At 43.7% G+C, this 20891-nt stretch overlaps 1 protein-coding gene across 1 annotated transcript; it reads right to left on the bottom strand.

The window, feature by feature from the left end:
- Window positions 1–203: 203 nt before the first annotated feature.
- Window positions 204–20483, bottom strand: scg5 (secretogranin V). The gene is made up of 6 exons (XM_080188421.1): window positions 20400–20483; window positions 19833–20052; window positions 12882–13031; window positions 8999–9111; window positions 4311–4364; window positions 204–1437 (listed from the first exon to the last, which is right to left on the bottom strand). Exons 2-6 carry the CDS (start codon window positions 20044–20046, stop codon window positions 1339–1341), a joined length of 630 nt encoding a protein of 209 aa, XP_080044547.1. The 5' UTR covers window positions 20047–20052; window positions 20400–20483; the 3' UTR covers window positions 204–1338.
- Window positions 20484–20891: the final 408 nt, after the last annotated feature.

Raw genomic sequence — 20891 nt, 5'->3', positions numbered from 1 at the left:
TAATTGCCTCCTGGTTTGGTCATGTTCTTGTGTGCATTGCTTCTTTCCCCTCCACTTCATAAAGCTTCTGCACAAGACTTTTATACAGCTACATATTTGAGGATCTACTACCATTTCTCACAGACTTCTCTGCAGGATACAAGGTAACAGTTGTCATTTGATAAGTGATCTCAGAATTGTGCCACAGAAATATGCCAACTTTGTTGCAACTTGTAAATTTTTTTTCAGATGTAGGTATTTTTGGCTAGGTCAGCATTTATTGCCCATCCCTAGTTGCCCTTTAAGAAGGTGGTGAGCTGCCTTCTTGAATTGCTACAGTCTGTGCGGTATGTAAGTATGCCCATAGTTCTGTTAGGGAGGGAGTTTCAGGATTTTGACCCAGTGTTGGTGAAGGCATGACCATTGTATACTTCCAAGCCAGAAGGGTGAATGACTTGAAGGGAAACTCCCAGGTATCTAGTGCTTTGACATTACAGATGCTGCCAGACACGTTGAGATTTTCCAGTGTTTTCTTTTTAGGTTTCTAGTGCCCTTGCTGTTCTAGATGGTCATAATCATAGGTTTGGAAGGTGCTGCGAAGGGAAACTGAGTTCCTGCAGAGTATTTTGTAGATGGAACAGGGTTGCCATGAGGAAGGAGTGAATGTTTGTGGAAGGGATAGCAGATGGGAGGCATCCCCTGCTCATCTTCTATAGTTTTCCCCTTTTCCCCTTTAAGCAGCTTGTATAGAAATATTCTGTCTTTTGTGGACACTATGCCAATGTACTTATTTAATAATGATTTGGAAGTTGCATCACCAGAGGTGTATTGCCACAGTACTAACCATGTTAAATAATAAATTAGTCTCACTTTTCTCCATACCATTAATATGCTCTCATTTTAAAAATCTGTGGGTTATTTTTATCTGTTCAATTAATGTCTTCTAAGGTTGTGTTACTTGAAAGTCAATAACCAGATGTGAAGCTGCTGCCTTGAAGTTCTGGGTATTAACGTATTGTTGGTTAAATAGCCCCTGTTTGTCAGCATGCAGTGAAATGAAAATCCAGATGACTGCTGACAAAATTATAACTGTTCAAAATTTGATCAATTTCCAGATGCATTAAGTTAGTTAAACATTTATTACCATTCTACTAGAATCTTGTTCAATTAATATTAATGCAACTATCAAGGCACTGTTGCAAACCTAAGCTGTCATCACTGCCATTGACACAAACAGCCAGATTTCTACTTGCTAGCTACTCAAACAGTGCACATCATAGCTTTATGATCTTCGATGTAAATGATAGGTCCACATCCTATGCAATATGATGTGGACTTGTTTTAGATTTGGTAACTGATCTACTCATTGGCATGTCTGTCCTCTTCGGAGAAACGAGGAGCTGATTTCTTGGCAACAACGTTGTTGAGTCTCTTCCCTTGCAGGTACGGGTTGACACTCTGGAAAGAAAATAATCATTTTAAAATCTGACGTCTTATATTGAAATAATACTGTTTAAACTTTGTTTGCTTTGGGGTTGTTTCCAATAGTATGTTCAGATTGACAGTCTGCGGAAATGCATTCAGCCCAACCTTTTCGCAAGTTGCCATCTTAGGATGTTGACACCTGTGCCAAAAACAGTGCACTGAAGAATTGTTACCCTGCCAATTGCCACTTAAAATGCCCTTATTAAAGAAACTGCACTGTATTCTGGCAGCTAGCACTTCAATTGATGCCCTCTCCCAACAGAAACCAGCTTGAAAATTACCATCTTGGTCTATTTCAAGTTTAAGTTTGTTTATTAGTGTCACAAGGGGGCTTACATTAACACTTCAATTAAGTTACTGTGAAACTTTTATGTTCTTTAAGTTATATCTTAAGGTGTTCATTTTTCCCCCACTCTCTATCATACACAAGTTCTGAACTGCAGGCGGTTTAACCAACTAATTTAATGTAACAGTGTGAAGTTAGAGCTAGCCGCCAGATTAGCAGGGCATGGTGACTCTTTTTTGTCTTGAGAAATGCTCAATTTTGACTTAGTGTGTTCCTTGGTTTGCTGCAATCAATAATTCAGTAGGCTGTGGATAATCAGTCTGTCATAAAATGGAAGGACTCTGTTGTTTTTCACTGACTTACTGCTCGATTAATAGTTCCAAACAAAAATGCTTTCAATTTTACCTGACTTCAATTTCATGAAATAATGGGAAAGTTTGGGTTAACTGAAGCCTAGTTTATTAATACTTCAAGGTGCTATTGACAGAAATTTAGATAAACTATAAGAAATGGAACAATAGCAGCAATCGCTGTTATAGACCACAATTAATGTAATTCTGCAATTGTACTGTGCTTTAAAGATAACCATGATGTCAGCATTGGATTGGGTGGGAGCAGTAAGAAATTTCACAACACCAGGTTGAAGTCCAACAAGTTTATTTGGAATCACGAGCTTTCAGAGCGCTGCTCCTTCATCAGGTCAATCACCTCATGAAGGGGCAGCACTTCAAAAGCTTGTGATTCCAAATAAACCTGTTGGACTTTAACCTGGTGTTGTGAGACTTAAAGATAATCAGTTGAGCTCATTACATACCTCATTTGCACATGCTATAAATGTCATTGGGCAACAAACATTCTCAAGATATTAGTAGAAAGACCTATATTTTATTACCCATCTCTAATGGTCCTCAGGGATGTAGTTGTTGATATTCTTGGGTATAAATCTTGTTGCTGCAAATGGGTGATATTGTATAAACCTATGGTGGTCAGACTACTACCTCCAATGGAAGTTATTTTCTATGAGTCACTTTCTTTTTTACACAAGCAAAACTTGAATATAAAGTATGTTGAGGAACTTGATGTTAGTGCTAAAAGGTTTGAAATTATTCAGTAACTAGAATTAAATAACAGAAAATGGAAATTTTAAAAATCAGACTTGATCTAAGCAACTTGAAACAAAGAGAAGGAAAGCATGAGCCCTGTTTAAAAGTGTGGAACTTCTCAATGACTACAGAGTAGGGAAAGGTGGCTAAATTACAGCAGCCACTACAGGTCAAAAAGATAGGAGAGAGAAAAGACTATCAGAAATTATAAAAAAAGAGTGACAAAGTTGGGAAGATAAGTACAGAGGAAATATTAATCAACATGCAGCCATTGAGTAGTAGCTTTGGAACTATTTCTAGTTTATGTTCACATTTATTCAAAAATCTACATCAAAAACTCAGGAGGTTAGTACAGGATCATTAGCATGTGAAATAGGAACTCAGATAAGCATGTTTAAAACTACAGATCACCTAGGATTCAAATGCCACCATGAGGAGGCAATGGCCTAGTGGTATCGCTAGATTATTAATCCAAAACCTCAGCTAACATTCAGGTGACCCAGGTTTGAATCCCTCCAAGGCAGATGCTGAAATTTGAATTCAATAAAAATCTGGAATTGAGAATCTACAGATGACCATGAAACCATTGCTGATTGTTGTAAAAAAACCCTTCTGGTTCACTAATGTCCTTTAGGGAGGGAGATCTGCCATCCTTACCCGGTCTGACTACATGTAATTCCAGAACCACAGCAATGTGGTTGTCTATTAACTACCCTCAGGAATGGGCAATAATTGCTGGCCCAGCCAGTGATGCCCACACCCCATGAACGAACAAAAAATACATTTTATCAGATGGGTTTGCATTTAAAACAAAACATAGATCACCTGGTTCCACTCATGCCTTTTTTTAAAAGGAATCTGATTCTATGCAAATATTCTTCGAAACTTTTTTTTATATCAAAAGTAAGTTTTCACTATACTGGGGAATGGAAAGCAATCATTAAATATTGGTTTATTTTCCTTCTATATTCTTTCACTTTATTCATTTCATACTGTCTCAAGTAGGCTTACATTGATACTGCAATGAAGTTACTGTGAAAATCCCCTAGTCACTACACTCCGGTGCCTGATCGGGTATACTGAGGGAGAATTTAGCATGGCTAATGCATCTAACCAGCACTTCTTTCAGACTGTGGAAAGAATCGGGAACACCCGGAGGAAACACACGCAGACACGGAGAATGTGCAAACTCCACGTAGACAGTGACCCAAGCCGGAAATTGAACCTGAGTCCCTGGCAGTGTGTGGCAGCAGTGCTAACCACTGTACTGCCCTAGCAGCGAATATGCAATAATTTACAGACCAGTCCATTTCTGGGATATCTGATGAAATATTTCAAAGCCAGTTCGGTGAATAAATTGAAGATTTTTGGTAACTATTTCAAAATAATATTTAGATCATCAGTTGGGTTACAAGCAGAAAAAACAAACCACAGAAAATAAATTCAAGAAAGATTACCCTTCTTTTTCTTCCTGGAGTACCTTTCACATTTCCGTACATCCCATTCTTGTTCTGTGAAGGAATTCAGGCACAAGTTTAAACATATTTACCAGAGCATATTGTCTGAAAGAAATCTTAAAAGATACGAAAACCTTTAGCCTTTTTTTTGTTGTTTCTTTCTTGCTATGACACCAATTTAACACTAGCAATTTTAATAAGTCCAACATCCCCACAATTGGATTGGTTACCAAAACATCAAATTTAAATCTAATAGGCTGCTGGAGTACTGTGTGCAGTTTTGGTCGCCGCACTTGCGGAAGGATATATTGGCCTTGGAGAGAGTGCAGAGGAGGTTAACTGGGCTGATACCGGAGATGAGGGGGTTGGCCTATGAAGAGAGACTATATAGACTAGGTCTGTACTCATTGGAGTTTAGAAGGATGAGGGGGTATCTTATAGACTTGTATAAGATAATGAAAGGGATGGATAGGTTAGAGGTAGAGAGATTCTTCCTGCTTAGAAAGGATAGCAGGACTAGAGGGCACAGCCTCAAGATAAGTTGCGGGGGGGGGGGGAGTGGCCAGTTTAGATCAGAGTTGAGGAGAAACTTCCTCACTCAAAGGGTGGTGAATCTCTGGAATTCTCTGCCCATTGAAGTGGTTGCTAAATATATTTAAGTCACGGGTAGATAATTTCCCTGTCTATCAGAAACCTAAGGGTTATGGGGAGAAAGCGGGAAAGTGGAACTGATATACTTCCGATCAGCCATGATCTTATTGAATGGTGGGGCAGGCTCAAAGGGCTAGATGGCCTACTCCTGCTCCTGCTCCTATTTCTTAACTTATGTATTCAAGTGTCTAATTTAAATTGACTGGGCAAAGTTCAAAAACAGCTTGTTGTCTTGGCAACACTACTGCTTGGCCTTTGATGTAATGGACTCTCTGTGTACTTATGATTTTTTTAAAACTCCAAGCACAGAAAAGAAAACACCATAATTTCAGCAAAGAATTTTACAAACATGAAGTTCGCAACAAATATTCTAACACACCAAAGACCCAGTTCCTCCAGTACTCATTTGCTCATTAAACATTGGCACCAAGAGATTTCTACGCTGCTCCAATTCTTGCCTCTTGTGCATCCTTGATTATTGCTCCACCATTAGTGACCATGCATTCAACGTCCGAGTCCTAAACTTTGGATTTTCCCACCCACCCACGCTCCCCACAAAGTTCTCCACCACTTTGCTTCTTACATCTTCTTAAAAACGCTCCTTAAAATCCACTTCAACCAAGGTTTTGGTCACCACTCTCTTATTCCCTTATGTGACTCGCTGTTTGATGTCTCCCCCAGGAGGCCTGATGTGGAGATGCCAGCGTTGGACTGGGGTAAACACAGTAAGAAGTCTGACAACACCAGGTTTAAGTCCAAGAAGGGAGAAACCCCAAAAGCTTGTGAGTTTACGATCAAATAAATCGGTTGGACTTAAACCTGGTGTTGTCAGACTTCTTACTGCTTTTCTCCCAGGAGGCACCAGGAAAAACACTTTGTTGAAAGTGCTAGATAAATGCAAGTTGAGGTTATTCACTTTGAAAGCAAAAACAAGGTGACAGATTACTACCTGTAGATCAGGAGAATAGAATGTGCAGCAGGACCTGCATATCCTTGTGAATCAGTCACTGAAGGTAAGCAAGAAGGGAAATGGTATGTTGGCCTTCATTGCGAGAGGTTTCGAGTACAGAAACAAGGATGTGTTGTTGCAATTATACAGGGTCTTGGATGGGCGACACCTAGAGTATTGTATGCAGTTTTCTGAGGAAGGATGTTCTTGCTCTTGAGGGAGTGCAGAGAAGGTTTACCAGGCTGATTCCAGGGACTGTATATGAGGAAAGATTGACTAGGTTAGGATGGTTTTCGCTAGAGTTCAAATGAATGATGGAGACTCTCAGAGACTAATAAAATCCTAACAGGGCTAGACCGGGTAGATGCAGGGAGGATGTTCCTGATGATGGGGGAGTTCAGAACCAGGGGTCACAGTCTGAGGATTGGGGGTAGACCACTTAGGACAGAGGCGAGGAGACATTTCTTCACCCGGTGAGCTTGTGGAATTCATTACCACAGGAAGTAGTTGATGCCAAAAACATTGAACGTATTCAAGAGGCGGCTGGATATAGCACTTGGGGTGAATGGGATCAAAGGTTATGGGGAGAAAGCAGGATTAGACTATTGACTGGACGATCAGCCATGTTCGTGATGAATACTGGAGCAGGCTTGAAGGGCTGAATGGCTTCCTCCTGCTCCTATCTTCTATGGTTCTATGTTAAGTATCAGCAGGAATAGCAGGAAGTTTTGGTTGAGATAGAAAGAAGCAATCAGAATAGGGAAGAGAAATGTAAACAGCAAAAGCAATAAGGAATAGGCAACCAGTGAATCCGGATAAGACGACCACTGTTTTAATAATCCTAACAACCACTTGCAGCTTATATGATTTCAATTTTAAATAGAATTTGCAAAAACCTTTTCATAAAAAAGTCTAATTGGAAATCCTTTTGCAACTCTCTACATTCCAACATGAAATACCCTTCAATTTTGGTGTTTTATATTGTCTATTATATTGGTGTATATTTTGTTGCAACTTTACAAGGCATTGGTGGGGCTGCACCTGGAGTATTGTGCACAGTTTTGATCCCTTTATTTGAGGAAAGGTGTAGTGGCTTTGGAGACAGTTCAGAGAAGGTTCACTAGATTGATTCTAGAGATGAGGGGTTTGTCGTATGAAAAGAGATTGAACAGTTTATACCAATACTGTAATTTAGAAGAATGAGGGGAGATCAAATTGAGGTATATAAGATGATAAAAGGTGTGGATAAAGTAGGAGTTGATGCTTCCTCTTGTGGGACATTCTAGGGTGAGAGGTCATCATCTGAGGATAAGGGGCAGCAAATTTAAAACAGAGTTGACAAAAAACTGCTTCTCCCAAAGGGTTGTGAACCTGTGGAATTTGCTACCCCAAAGTACGGTGGATGCAGGGACAGTGAGTATATTTGAGGAGGAGTTAGACATTTTTAATTGGAAATGGGTTGAAGGATTACAGGGGAAGGCAGGAAAATGGGGACGAGGAGCATATCAGCCATGATCGAATGGCAGAGCGGACTGGATGGGCTGAATGGCCTAAATCAGCTCCCATATCTTATGAACTTATAAACTATAAGTTATGTAACTCTTGGACTCAAAGAAATATCCTGGACTGAAACCTCAGTCAACTTTGTTTTCTTGTCCTCGTGCAGCTGAGAGATGGACTGGATGTTCAGACATTCCTGGTTTAAGTCTGTGAGGCTTAATAATTATTTGGGACCGTTAGGGGTGTATCGAATTGATCTTACAGATGAAGTGAACTGTATCTTTTTCATTTCTATTCACCCTGCATCCTCGCACAGAAGGGAACTCTCTTTAAAGCTGGTACCAGGATAAACCCATTCTGAGTGGGGAATTCAGAACAGGTCGGAGCTGGTGTTCCGGTAGAAATCACTCGGAAAGAAATGCTGATTTCCCCCCCGCCCAGACATTACCGGCACGCCCGCCCGAGGCTAATGGAGAATGCCACTCGGCGAGCCTCGCCCACCTCAACTTCAGGGCGGGAGTGCCGGTAAAACCCAGGCTTTATTCTCCAGAGTTGTTCTAACAGCCGTTATATCCATCATGGTAAGAATATCGTGTTGCTCCATCTACAATCCTTTCAGACGTAATTTAAAAAAAGAGAGATTGTTTATATGATGTTAGTTCTTGCTGTCACCGGCCTGCCTATTGAAATAACAATATTTGTGGAGCACAGGTTGCAATTTGACTTCTAAACAAATTAAAATGACCAACCTGAATAAAAATGATATTTACTCAGTCAATCAACGTCTCCAATGGTTACCACAGCACAACTGATTTGGTAATGAGCTGCTCAAATAAGACATGGAGATCATAAGACCGTAAGATATAGGAGCAGAATTAAGCCATTCAGCCCATTGAGTCTGCTCTGCCATTCAATCATGGCTGATTTGATTCTCGTCCCCATTCTCCTGCCTTCTCCCCATAAAATGGGATCCCTACACAGTGCAGGAGGTGGCCATTTGGCCCATTGAGTCTGCACTGACCACAATCCCACTAAAACCCTATCACCCTATGCAGTTTCCCCTAGCTAGTCCCCCTGACACTAAGGGGCAATTTAGTTTGGCCAACAGATCTTTGGACTGTGAGAGGAAACCAGAGCACCTAAAGGAAACCCACACAGACACGGGGAGAACATGCAAACTCCACACAGACAGCGGCCCGAGGCCGGGAATCAAACCCGGGTCCCTGGCACTATGAGGCAGCAAGTGCTAACCACTGTACCACCGGGATGCCCAAGCCTTGATCCCCTTATTGATCAAGAACCTATTTATCTCTGTCTTAGAAAGACACCCAATGACCTGGCCTCCACAGCCTTCTGCGGCAAAGAGTTCCACAGATTCACCACCTTCTGGCTGAAGAAATTCCTCCTCATCTCTGTTTTAAAGGAGTGACCCATCACTCTGAGGTTGTGCCCTCGAGTTTTAGTCTCTCCCACTAGTGGAAACATCCTCTCCACGTCCACTCTATCCAGGCCTCTCAGTGTTCTGTAAGACACCTCGTCATCACTATTGTCTAGTCAGGATTTGAAATGAAATCGGGAGCGTACTTACCCATTTTCCCATGGCTGGGTAATCGTGCTGAGGGTCAAAGACCCGCTGGTGGAGTTGATAGTCACTGCTGAATTTGGCCGTATCAGGCGTATGTTCCAAGCATCCTTCGACAGCTGAAAACGATCATATACCTTCCTGAGTGGTGCATCATCTTACACTTCAACCTTACATCGAAGCCTGTGAATTCATTCATTTATGGGGTGTGGGCATCACTGGCTAGACCAGCATGAATTACCCACCCCTGTGGTCGCCCTTGTGAAGGTGGTGGTGAGCTGCCTTCTTGAACCGCTGCAGTCCCTGTGATGTAGGTACACCCAGTGAGAAGTCTCACAACACCAGGTTAAAGTCCAACAGGTTTATTGGGTAGCAAAAGCCACTAGCTTTCAGAGCCCTCGCTGCCAGCTCTCTGAAAGCTAGTGGCTTTTGCTACCAAATAAACCTGTTGGACTTTAATCTGTTGTTGTGAGATTTTGTACTGTGTTTACCCCAGTCCAACTCCACATCATGTAGGTACACCCACAGTGCTGTTAGGCAGGGATTTAGACCCAGGCACAGTGAATGGATGCCCGATATTATAACAAATTGGGATGGTGTGTGACTGGAGGGAAATTTGCAGTGATGATGTTTCCACGCATCTACTGCCTTCTAGGTGGCGGCTGCTGCAGTTTTAAAGTAAAGTTTATTTATTAGTCACAAGTAAGGCTTACATTAACACTGCAGTGAAGTTACTGTGAAATTTCCCTAGTCACCACACTCCGGTGCCTGTTTGGGTCAATGCGCTTAACCAGCACGTCTCTCAGTACACGGGAGGAAACTGGAGCACCCGGAGGAAACCCATGCAGACATGGGGAGAATGTGCAAACTCCACACAGACAGTGACCAAGTCAGGAATCAAACCTGGGTCTCTGGCGCCGTGAAGCAGCAGTGCTGACCACTGTGTCACCGTGCCACCCCAACTCCCAAGGAAGTTGTTAAAGGAGCTCTGGTAAGTCATTGCAGTCTATTTTATCATTGGTACGCAATTCAGTGGGTGATGGTTTCGAGAATATTTAGGGACCATTTACCTTGCTGTTAATGGCAGTTTGAAGAGTTGCTTCAATTGGTGAAATAGGCAAGCGAGCTCCATTTCACATCATTAAATAACCGTGGGCTTTCCCACCTCACTTAAACATGAAGCCTTTTCTCAAATAACCAATAAGGAGACACTGCTCCAGTGTCACTGACCTAAAACAAGAGTGCCCCCCTTCCCCCTCCTCACCCACCCACCCAATCTTCAAAGGGGATGAATGGGGAGGCAGTGGTCAGATTGGTAATGTAGAGACACAAGGTAATGCTCTAGAGACATAGGTTCAAATCCCACCATGGAGAAACAATATCCTATTAATCCAGAAACTCAGCTAATGTTCTCGGGTTTTGGGTTCAAATCCCACACATGGCAGATGGCGGAATTTTAAAAAATCTGGAATTAAGAATCTACTGATGACCATGAAACTATTGTTGATTGTCGGAAAAACCCACCTGGTTCACTAATGCCCTTTAGGGAAGGAAATCTGCCGTCCTTACCTGGTCTGGCCTACATGTGACTCCAGAACCACAGCAATGTGGTTGACTCTCAACTGCCCTCCAAGAGCAACTAGGGATGGGCAATAAATGCCGCCCAGCCAGCAACACCCATGTCCCACAAATGAATAAAAAAAGGATGGTGAAATTTGTGTTCAACAAGAATCTGGAATTAAAAGTCTACTGATGACGGTGAAACAATTGTCATTTGTTGGAAATACCCATCTGGGTTTTTGTCCCAGCTAATGTCCTTTAGGGAAGGAAATCTCTCGTCCTTACCTGGCCTATATGTGACTCCAGAGCCACAACAACGTGGTTAACTCTTAAAATGACCTCTGAAATACATTCAGTTCCGGGACAATTAGTTAATGAATACAGGCCCAGCTAGTGACACCATAGCCCCAGAACAAATGTTTAATAATGTAACCGTAAAGGATAAGCCTGAGGGAGAGAGTAACCGCCTGGGTGGTTCCAGGAGGAAACCCATGAGAAAATCCCACTCCTTCCATTTTTAATATAGAAATTCAGAAACTGTTGCCAGTGATTCCTCACTCCCTCCCTCAGCAGATCCTTTAAAACCCCATTTCTAGCTCACCCAGCAAGCTACACATCGTCAAGGATTTCTAGAGCATCAAAATGAAAGGTCATTTCGATTCGAGTGGTTTCTGAAGGTTTCCTTCTGTGGAGATCCGCGGTGCACCGTGGGAGGGATTGTCTCACTGACAACAATTTCTGAATCTTGATATTTACCTGCATCCCAGAAACGGTTGTGGGTTTCACCACGAAGGACGGGCGCAGATACAAGTGCAAGTGGACACGTGGGAAATGCCTTGGGTGAATGGCAGTGAAGTCTTCTTACCAATGTCAAAGTAAGGTTTAATGTGCGAACTAAAATATCGAAAAGATACTATTACAAAAGTAGAATAATTGTCCTGAGAGCAAAGTCTTTGAGCTAGAGGTAGATTGGTTCTTGATAAGGAAGTTGCTGAAAGGTTATTGGGCAGATATGGAGGAGTTGAGATTACAATCAGCCATGATCTTATTGAATGGTGGAGCAGATTCATAGAAACTAGAAGCAGGAGTAGGCCATTCTGCCCTTCGAGCCTGGTCTGCCATTCATTTTGATTATGGCTGATCATCAAATTCAATATCCTGATCCCTCCCTCCATATCCCTTTAGCCCCAAGAGCTACATCTAACTTCTTCTTGAAATCACACAATCACCGAATTCCTACAGTGCAGGAGGAGGTTATTCAGCCCATCGGGTCCGCACTAACCACAATCCCATCCAAGACTTATTCTTGTAACCCCACATACTTACCCTGCAAACTCCCCTGACACTAGGGTCAATTTAGCATGGCCAATCCCATCTAGACCACACATCTGTGGGAGGAAACCCATGCAGACATGGGAACAACGTGCAAACTCCACACAGACAGTGATCCAAGGCTGGAATTGAACCTGGGTCCCTGGCGCTTTGAGGCAGCAGCACTAACCACTGCTGTGGCCTCAACCACTTTGTGGTAGTGAATTCCACACATTCACCACTGGATGAAGAAATTTCTCCTCACCTCAGTCCTAAAATGTTTACCCCTTATCCTCAAACTATGATCCCTAGTTCTGGACTCCCCCACCATTGGGAACATTCTTTCTGAATCTAACCTGTCTAAACTTGTTAGAATTTTATAAGTGTCAATGAGATCCCCTCTCACTCTTCTAAACTCCAATGAATACAATTTTAACCTACATAGTCTCTCCTCGTATGACAGACCTGCCATCCCAGGAATCAGCCTTCGCTGCACTCCCTCTATAGGAAGGACATCCTTCCTCAGATAAGGACAACAAAATGGCACACAATATTCCCTGTACAATTGCAGCAAAATATCCCTATTCCTCTACTCAAATCCTCTCGCTATGAAGGACAACATAACATTTGCCTTCTTTGTTGCCCGCTGCACCTGCCTCTTACTTTCAGCGACTGCTGGTTGAAGACACCAAGGTCTCGTTGAGTATCCACCTCCCTCAATTTACGCCCTTTCAAGCAATAATTTGTCTTCCTATTATTGCTACATTTATCCACATTATGCTGCATCTGCCACGCAGATGCCCACACACTCAACCTGTCCAAATCACATTGAAGTATCTCTGCATCCTCCTCACTCTTCTAAACTCCAGTGAATAAAATCCTAACCAACTTAGTCTTTCCTGGTAATGACAGACCTGCCACCCCAGGTTCGAGGAACATCTGCTTCTAATTTGTAAGTTTGCATGTCATAAGTTTTCATTTCCTCTTCCATGTGTCAAAAGTGAAGCAGATGAATTACCTTTCCTTCCCAAAGGACAGGGATTGGGTGGATTAGGATATCCTTGATCCTGATTAAAATTCTTTGGTATGTTGTCTCCGGTGAGCTCCGCCACGATATTGGGGATGTTGCCGTAGGGACCCAGATGTTGCAATCCTTCATGGGCACCTCCTAAAGACAACACCGGAGAGAAACACTCTGTGTAAGAGGAGCTTTCCATCAGCAATATCAGAGTACTACATCCTGTTCCTGTTTAACAACTACATCACTCACTCATAATCACAGCACAAGGCATGTTTCCCCTGAAATGGGAACGCAGATGTCAATATCGAAACAGAAAATCTCAGCAGGTGTGACAGCTTCTGTGTGGAGAGAGTAGAGCCAATGTTTCCAGCCTGGATAACCCTAGATGATGTGGATGGCTACCATCGACACCACAAACTATTAGCTCCAAGTGGAGAGGATCTCCGAGAAGATCACGCGTATCGACACAGACAGGTTTTTACAAAGATGCAAGAAAGCAGACGAGATAACTCGAGATGATCCAGAGTTCTGACAGAGGGTCATCCAGATTCAAAATGTTGGTTCTATTCTCTCTCCACAGACGCTGTCAGTCCCGCTGAGATTTTCCAGCATTTTCTCTTTTTGTTTCAGATTCCAGCATCCGCAGTCATTTGCTTTTATCAACACGGATGAAACTGCGCAGGACAAACCTTCGAACTATCTTGAAAAGGGCAACTTTAGTTGGTGACAATGCAACAGCAAAATAAAAACATATTCTGCTTGTATCTTCCCAAGATTAAGCTTTGTTGGAGGATGGAGCTGAACATTGTAATTACCTTGGTTATTTATTGGTACGGATGTACAGTTTCATCAATAGGGTGTGTTTGTTTTCTACATGTGCTGTGTTCCCCTTTCAAAGATCATATTAATTTTCTTGGCAAATGTTCACATTTCCCTCTTTTCCCTCCCCTGGGTTTGATCCCTGAACTGTGCGGAGTCATTGGATTCAAATAATGGGCTGAGTGCCGTCCCCTCCAGGATTTCCAGATGAGGGATGGAATATTGGCAGTGGCTCCAATTTCAGAACAGTTCCTCTGACTTTTCCCACTAGTTTACTTACTTCTAGGTGGCACAGTGGTTAGCACCGCTGTCTCACAGCGCCAGGGACCTGGGTCCGATTCCTGGCTCGGGTCACTGTCTGTGTGGAGTTTGCATGTTCTCCCCGTGCCTGTGTGGGTTTCCTCCGGGTGCTCCGGTTTCCTCCCACAGTCCAAGGATGTGTGAGTTAGGTGATTGGCCATGCTAATCTGCCCCTTAGTGTTAGGGGGATCAGCAGGGTAAATATGGGGTCATGGGAATAGGGTCTGGGTGGGATTGTGACAGTGCAGGCTCAATGGGCCGAATAGCCTCCTTCTGCATTATAGGGATTCTATGATTAGTGTCACAAGTAGGCTTGTATTAACACTGCGATGAAGTTACTGTGAACATCCCCTAGTCTGGTGCCTGTTTGGGTACACTGAGGGAGAATTTAGCATGGCCAATCCACCTAACCAGCATGTCTTTCGGACTGTGGGAGAAAACCGGAGCACCTGGAGGAAACCCACGCAGACATGGGGAGAATGTGCAAACTCCACACAGACAGTGACCCAAGCCGGCAATCGAACTGGGTCCCTGGCGCTGTGAGGCAGCAGTGCTAACCACTGTGCCACCGTGCAGCCCACATTAATCAACAATTATAATAGGATCTTGTTCCATCTCTCACCCCTTAAATCTCTAGCTGGGGGAAGCAATGGCAAAAAGAGGGGATGGAGTGGGAGACCTTGCTAATGACCTTAGTGAGCTACATTTGAAAAAATAAGTTACATTTTTTTTAGATACACTCAGCAGCACCTACTCCCATCACTTTCAACGTCAGCTTTCCAGCGTCCGGTATTATTTTGCTTCAGCAGCTGAAGGCACAGCCATTAATGCTGGGAATGATTAAAATCTGGGATGCGGAGGAGAGCAGAGTTAGAGGAGTGTGAGGATCTCAGTCTCTGAGGATTGTGAAGCTAGTGGAGAATAGAAAGAAAAGGAGGAGCAAGGCTGCGCTGGGAGCTTGTTAGGAAACTCACTGTTGTTAAATGCGAGAGTATTCAGTAACCCAGAGAAGCGATTTGGAACATTGGTTCTCAGTGGTGTATAGTTTCAATTTGGTCAAATGTGAGGAAAGATATGCAAACCAGTGAGGAACAGTTGTGTCTTGTTGTAATCAATTAATAAAGAATAGTTATTAACTTAAAAGTACACAAACAGCAAGAAAAACTACAATACACTGCAGCAGTTATCTTAACTACAATAATGGCTACACACACAGTATGTCACAAAGTTAACCTGTGTTCCAACTACCTACAATTCCTGAACTCTGAGAAACAAACTCTTTCCCAAACAACATTCAGAATTATATAACTCTATGAGCTAAATCCAGGATAATTTTAATAATAATAATAGTTTCCAGTCTGGGAAAACCTTTCTTTAGTTCAGTGTAGCATTTCTTCACTTTCAGAGTTTTTAAAAGGTTAGCCTTTTAGCTGATAGCCAAGTTCTGCACACACGAGGTCGGTCTCAACAGGGATCTTGGGTTTGTGTCGCACTATCTGTAACCCCCGTGACTTGCCTGGGTTTGCAAAATCTCACTCACTGTACTGTCTGGAGACAATACACATCTCTGTAACCTGTGATCAGCGCTCCTTCCACTCACATTGTCGGCCACTTTAAGACTTGAATAGCAGGTTAGGTGTAAAGATTTGCATTCTAATCAGTAATCTGTAAACCGTCTGTGCTGTTATATGCTCTGTCTGAGGCCAGAACTCTCCATTCACCTGACGAAGAGGGAAACCTCAAAAGCTTGTGAGTTTACTATCAAACAAATCGGTTGGACTTAAACCCAGTGTTGCCAGACTTCTTACTAGCTTTTAGCTACCACTTGTTCTCAGGAGAGTCTGTTTTGTCTAGCTGAGTGTGGTTATGCTGGTAGCTGCCCCAATCCTCCTGTATTCAGTTATTCTGCTATAGATAATATGGTTTCCCTCCTCTGGTGTTACCCTATCCCGATAACCCCATCAACCAGGCTTTTAGCACACAGGCTCAAATTACTTCCTTATCTCTGCACTTTAAATGCTTCTCTAACATCTATTTCTGTGCAGCATGGTTCACGCTCTAGTGATGTAGGTAAATATTGCCACTAGGGCAGGCAGTGGTATTGTCGTCAGGCTAGTAATCTAGAGACTCAGGGTAAGGTTCTGGGGGCCAGGGTTCAAATCCCACCACGGCAGATGGTGAATTTTGAATTCAATAAAAAAAATCTGGAATTAAGAGTCTAACGATGACCACAATACCAGTGCTGATTGATGTAAAAACCCATCTGGTTCTTTAATGTCTTTCAGGGAAGGATATCTGCCATCTTTACCTGGTCTGGCTTACATGTGACTCCAGAATCACAGCAGTGTGGTTGAGTCTTAACTATCCTCAGGGACGCCCACATTCCATGAATAAATAAAAATATAGAGACTGTCAGTCCATCATTGGTTAGAACACGAGAGAAGAATCCAGCTTCAGACACTGAGATGTAGACTTTGTAATCTTCAGTACATCAACCACCGGGTTTTATGAACAGCTTATAACGATGAATATAGACAAGTGGGTACAGATACCTGTCCTGGGACTTCACCCATCTCTACACTGATCCTGGCTATGGGTCATGTGCCTTCTTACATCACTGTCTGGGCAGGACTGCACTCAGTCCCACATTAACCCTACCCTGAGCTTGAATATAAGAACTGTCAGGAAGAAGAAAAGGCCCATTACGTGTCATTTATAATGTCAGGTGTGTGTGTGAGAGGTTAGCACTGGTTAATTGTGATTAATTATTTGTAACTATATGCAGGTGACGAGCATTAAATGTGGTTTCAGTCGAGCGCATGTACAGAGATTGAACATGTGGGGAGGTTGGGTTAGGAGTCACAGGCTTGTAATGTTTCACTCTGTAAATAAATCGCCAATTGACATTCCGGAATGGTACAGCAACGTCAGCCCGAATTTTCCTGCCACGGGAAATCGGAGGCAGGTGAGGGACGGAGCACAGGAAGGCCCGTTGACCTTGGGTGAAATTTTACAGCTTCGAGGCAAGTGAGGCCCTAAAATCCCGCCCATTATCTCTGAGTGCGAAGCTCGTGGGTTCCAATCCCTCTGGTTGGGCTGAATGGCCTCTTTCTGTGCTGTCCATTCTATATAGTTATTGTATAGAATCTGATGGCTGCAGATGACGGCATCAAGAGTGTGATGAGAGGAAGGGACAAAGCCAGGAGCGGATAATTGAGGAGCTCCTGGTCTAAAGGAGGGAAGAGAAGCCATTACTCCAGCTGTGCTGGCTGCATCTGGATGAGTTTGGCATGGAACCACTGTAGGGTTTCCAGAGTAAAGGGATGCTGAAGAACATAAGAAATAGGAGCAGGAGTAGGCCATCTAGCCCTTCGAGCCTGCCCCGCCATTCAATAAGATCATGGCTGATCTGAAGTGGATCAGTTCCACTTTCCCGCTTTCTCCCCATAACCCTTAATCCCCCTGTCTGTCTGTCAGAAGATGGGAGGATAATTAAGAGCAGGCAGATGGATGTTTCGTATGGAGAAAGAAACATTAACAATGCCAGCGAGTGTGGGAGCCAAGAATGGCAGTCTGATCAAGAGTTGAATGGAAAGGAGATTTAGGGAGTTGGTGTGATAAAAACGTCTGGTAACCATGGCTGTCCGTAGCTTTGTCAACGGTGACAATATCATGGGCATGGCTACATGATGTGGAGAAGCTGGCATTGGACTGGGCTGGGCACAGTCAGAAGTCTCACAACTCCAGGTTAAAGTCCAACAGGATTATTTGGTAGCACGAACTTTCGGAGTGCTGCCCCTTCATCAAGTGAGTGGAGAGTTGGAGATATGTCACAAACATGGCATATATAGACAGAGACTTAATTACAAGATAATGGTTGGTCTTAACAGGTAATCATGATTTTACAGGTACAGACAATGTGAGTGGAGAGAGGGTTAAGCTCAGGTTAAAGAGATGTGAGTTATCTCCAGACAGGACAGTTAGTGAGATTTTGCAAACCCAGGCAAGTCATGAGGGGTCACAGGTCACAGCACAGAATCGCCGAGCAGAAACTGATAGCCAAGTTTCACACACAAGAACGTCCTCAACTGGGATCTTAGGTTCATGTCACGCTACCTGTAACCCGCGTGATTTGCCTGGGTTTGCAAAATCTCTCTAACTGTCCTGCCTTGAGACAATTCACATCTCTTAAACCTGAGCTTAACCCTCTCTCCACTCACATTGTCTGTATCTGTAAAGAGTTAAAACTTGCATTCCAACCATTATCTTGTAATTAAGTCTGTGTCTATATATGCCGTGTTTGTGAACCCAACTCTCCACTCACCTGACGAAGGGGCAGTGCTCCGAAAGCTCGTGCTACCGAATAAACCCGTTGGACTTTAACCTGCTGTTGTGAGACCTCTTGCTATTGTCACTATGTCAGCTGTATTATAAATATGACCTTTTGTCTTGAAATCTTCCAAAATTCAATAAAATTTCAAAGAATTCAAAGCACAGAACCTGTGCACAGGTGAACAGCCTGTGAACAAAGCTCAGAAGCACAAAGGCCATTCAGCCCAACAGTGTTTATATTCCACACCGGTGATGGGCGATCTCAGCTGGTGAGTGAGCCTCATGAGTGGCCACCCCCCCCCCCCCCCCCCCCCCCCTTCATCTCTGTGGGTCAAAGGATTGAAATCGGGCTTGTTCACTAACCATCACCCCATGAATAAGAATAAAGACATTTAATACATGCTGAATGTTTCAGAACGAGTTATAGAAAACGCTTAATCATTTCTGTATTAATAGGACTCTCATCAGCTTCAATGGCAAAGGCAAAATAAATATTGACACTTTGGACACAGAGGGAGCTCACGGCTCTCAGTGTCAGTGTTGTGAGCAATCAGCACACACCTCACTTCACTTGTCCTTGCTTTACGTTCAGTCAAACTGGTAGGTGGGAATCAGCGGAATGTAACAACTCTGCGTGTAGGCAACGGTCAACAAAATGTCTCGTGGGGGCCGTGCTCAGATGGGCCGCATGTGACCCCCATGTTGCAGTTTACCCACCACCGTTCCACACAATCTTCTCAACCTTATTTTATCTCCCTATCAGCACATAATTCGACTTCCTCTCCAATACGTTTATCCCATCTTCCAAGTAAAGATATCGATCCCATTCCTCGTGGTATTGAGCTCCACATTCTCATAGAATCCCTATAGTGCAGGAGGAGGCCATTCAGCCCATCAAGCCTCGCCAACAATTCCATCCAGGCCTAATTCACATAACCCCATATAATCCCCCTGACACTAAGGGGCAATTTAGCATGGCTAATCCACCTAACCTGCACATCTTTGGACACTAAGGGGCAATTTAGCATAGCCAATCCACCTAACCTTCAATCTTGTGGTCCACTGAGATGAAGGAGGCCACTCAGGCAGCCCACTCACTAGCCGAGGTTGACCATCTCTTGTGTGGAACATAAATACTTTTGGGCTGAATGGCCTGTTATGTGCTTTGACTTCTTTGAAATTTTATTGAATTTTAGAAGATTTTAAGGAAACTGGAGGCACCTGGGGAAACCCACACAGACATGGGGAGAATGTGCAGACTCCGTACAGTCAGTGACCCAAGGTGGGGATCGAACCCAGGTCCCTGGCACCGTGAGGCAGCAGGTGCGAACCACTGGTCTTTGGATGGAGAATTTTCTTTTGCATTCCCTATTAAAAGCTACAATTTATTATCTGGTGTCCTCAGTCGCTATATTTTCCAGGACTTTGCAAATCGAGAAAGGGAAAGATTTGGCCACGCCTCACCGCGATTGGCAGAATATCGTCAGAACCCATTACCTTCAATACTCTGCGGTCCCACCAGATTGGGGGCCTGGTGAGCCGTGTACTCCACCCTCGGCCGAGCGATGCCCAACTGCTCCATGACGCCATGCAGCAAGCGCTGGAGGTCCGCCTCGGACACCTGGTCCGGATGCTGGGAGCTGGGAGCGGCGGTTAGAGCCCAGGTCATCACTGCCAGCATCACCGCCCCGAACATGGTGCCTGAGGGCATTCCCACCTGCAGGCGAGGGACAGGGAAAAGGAGAGAGAGAGAGAGAGAGATTCTGACTAGATAACGACAAATAGCAAAGCGGAGAATTCATCCACTCAACACCCAGAACAGTCACTCAAACTGCCTAAAATTAAAACAAATAATCGCGGAGAAGAAATCGCACTGAGATGGGCAATGACTTACATAAACTGGTGGTCTAGAAATCATCACAGTAAAAAATACTAAAAACATCATGCCCATTTCTCGGTTGCATCAATTGTAATTATTCATTGAAAGCAGTTACTGCAATCTCGTGTTCATTTTTTAAGTGGTCCCAAGACATTAGACTTTAGCCTCAGTCAGTCAGGACTTACCTTGGAGAAGGTAATGCTGCCTTGTGTTCTTGGGTAGTGAAGGAGATGTCACTGTTGTTTCCTCGGCTTCTGCTTCCCTTTGTTATCTGCCGTGAATAATTCATTCGCCATTGCCTAGGCAACCGGGGCACTGACATCATCTGCCAAAGGAGGATTGGTCGCTGCGGAGAATTTTTGATTTGCTTTCATCAGTGCAGCCACAGGATGGTTGCCGTGTTACCGCCTGGCTGGTAACTCTTTCAGAAAAAAAACAGCAAGCGACAAAAATAGGCACGCAACAGAGAGCTTAACCCCTTTCCATTATCTGCGAAAGACGTTGCCAATCTCACCTTTGTGTTTCGAAACCTAGCTCTCGCCGACTGGTTAGGTGCCACGTTACATGGGAAGGTTACTTAGCCCCCTCAGCCCCCCCACACCCTGCCTGCAGAACCCGTACGGACGCCTGCTGCAAAGATGGCAGCTGCCATCGTCATTTTTTACGGTCAAGCTAAG

Source organism: Carcharhinus amblyrhynchos, chromosome 5 (assembly GCF_965287045.1).
Source record: "Carcharhinus amblyrhynchos chromosome 5, sCarAmb.v2.hapA, whole genome shotgun sequence".
NCBI classification, from domain to species: Eukaryota; Metazoa; Chordata; class Chondrichthyes; order Carcharhiniformes; family Carcharhinidae; genus Carcharhinus; species Carcharhinus amblyrhynchos.
Note: the sequence above shows the minus strand (reverse complement) of the source record. Positions and strands in the feature narration are given on the sequence as shown.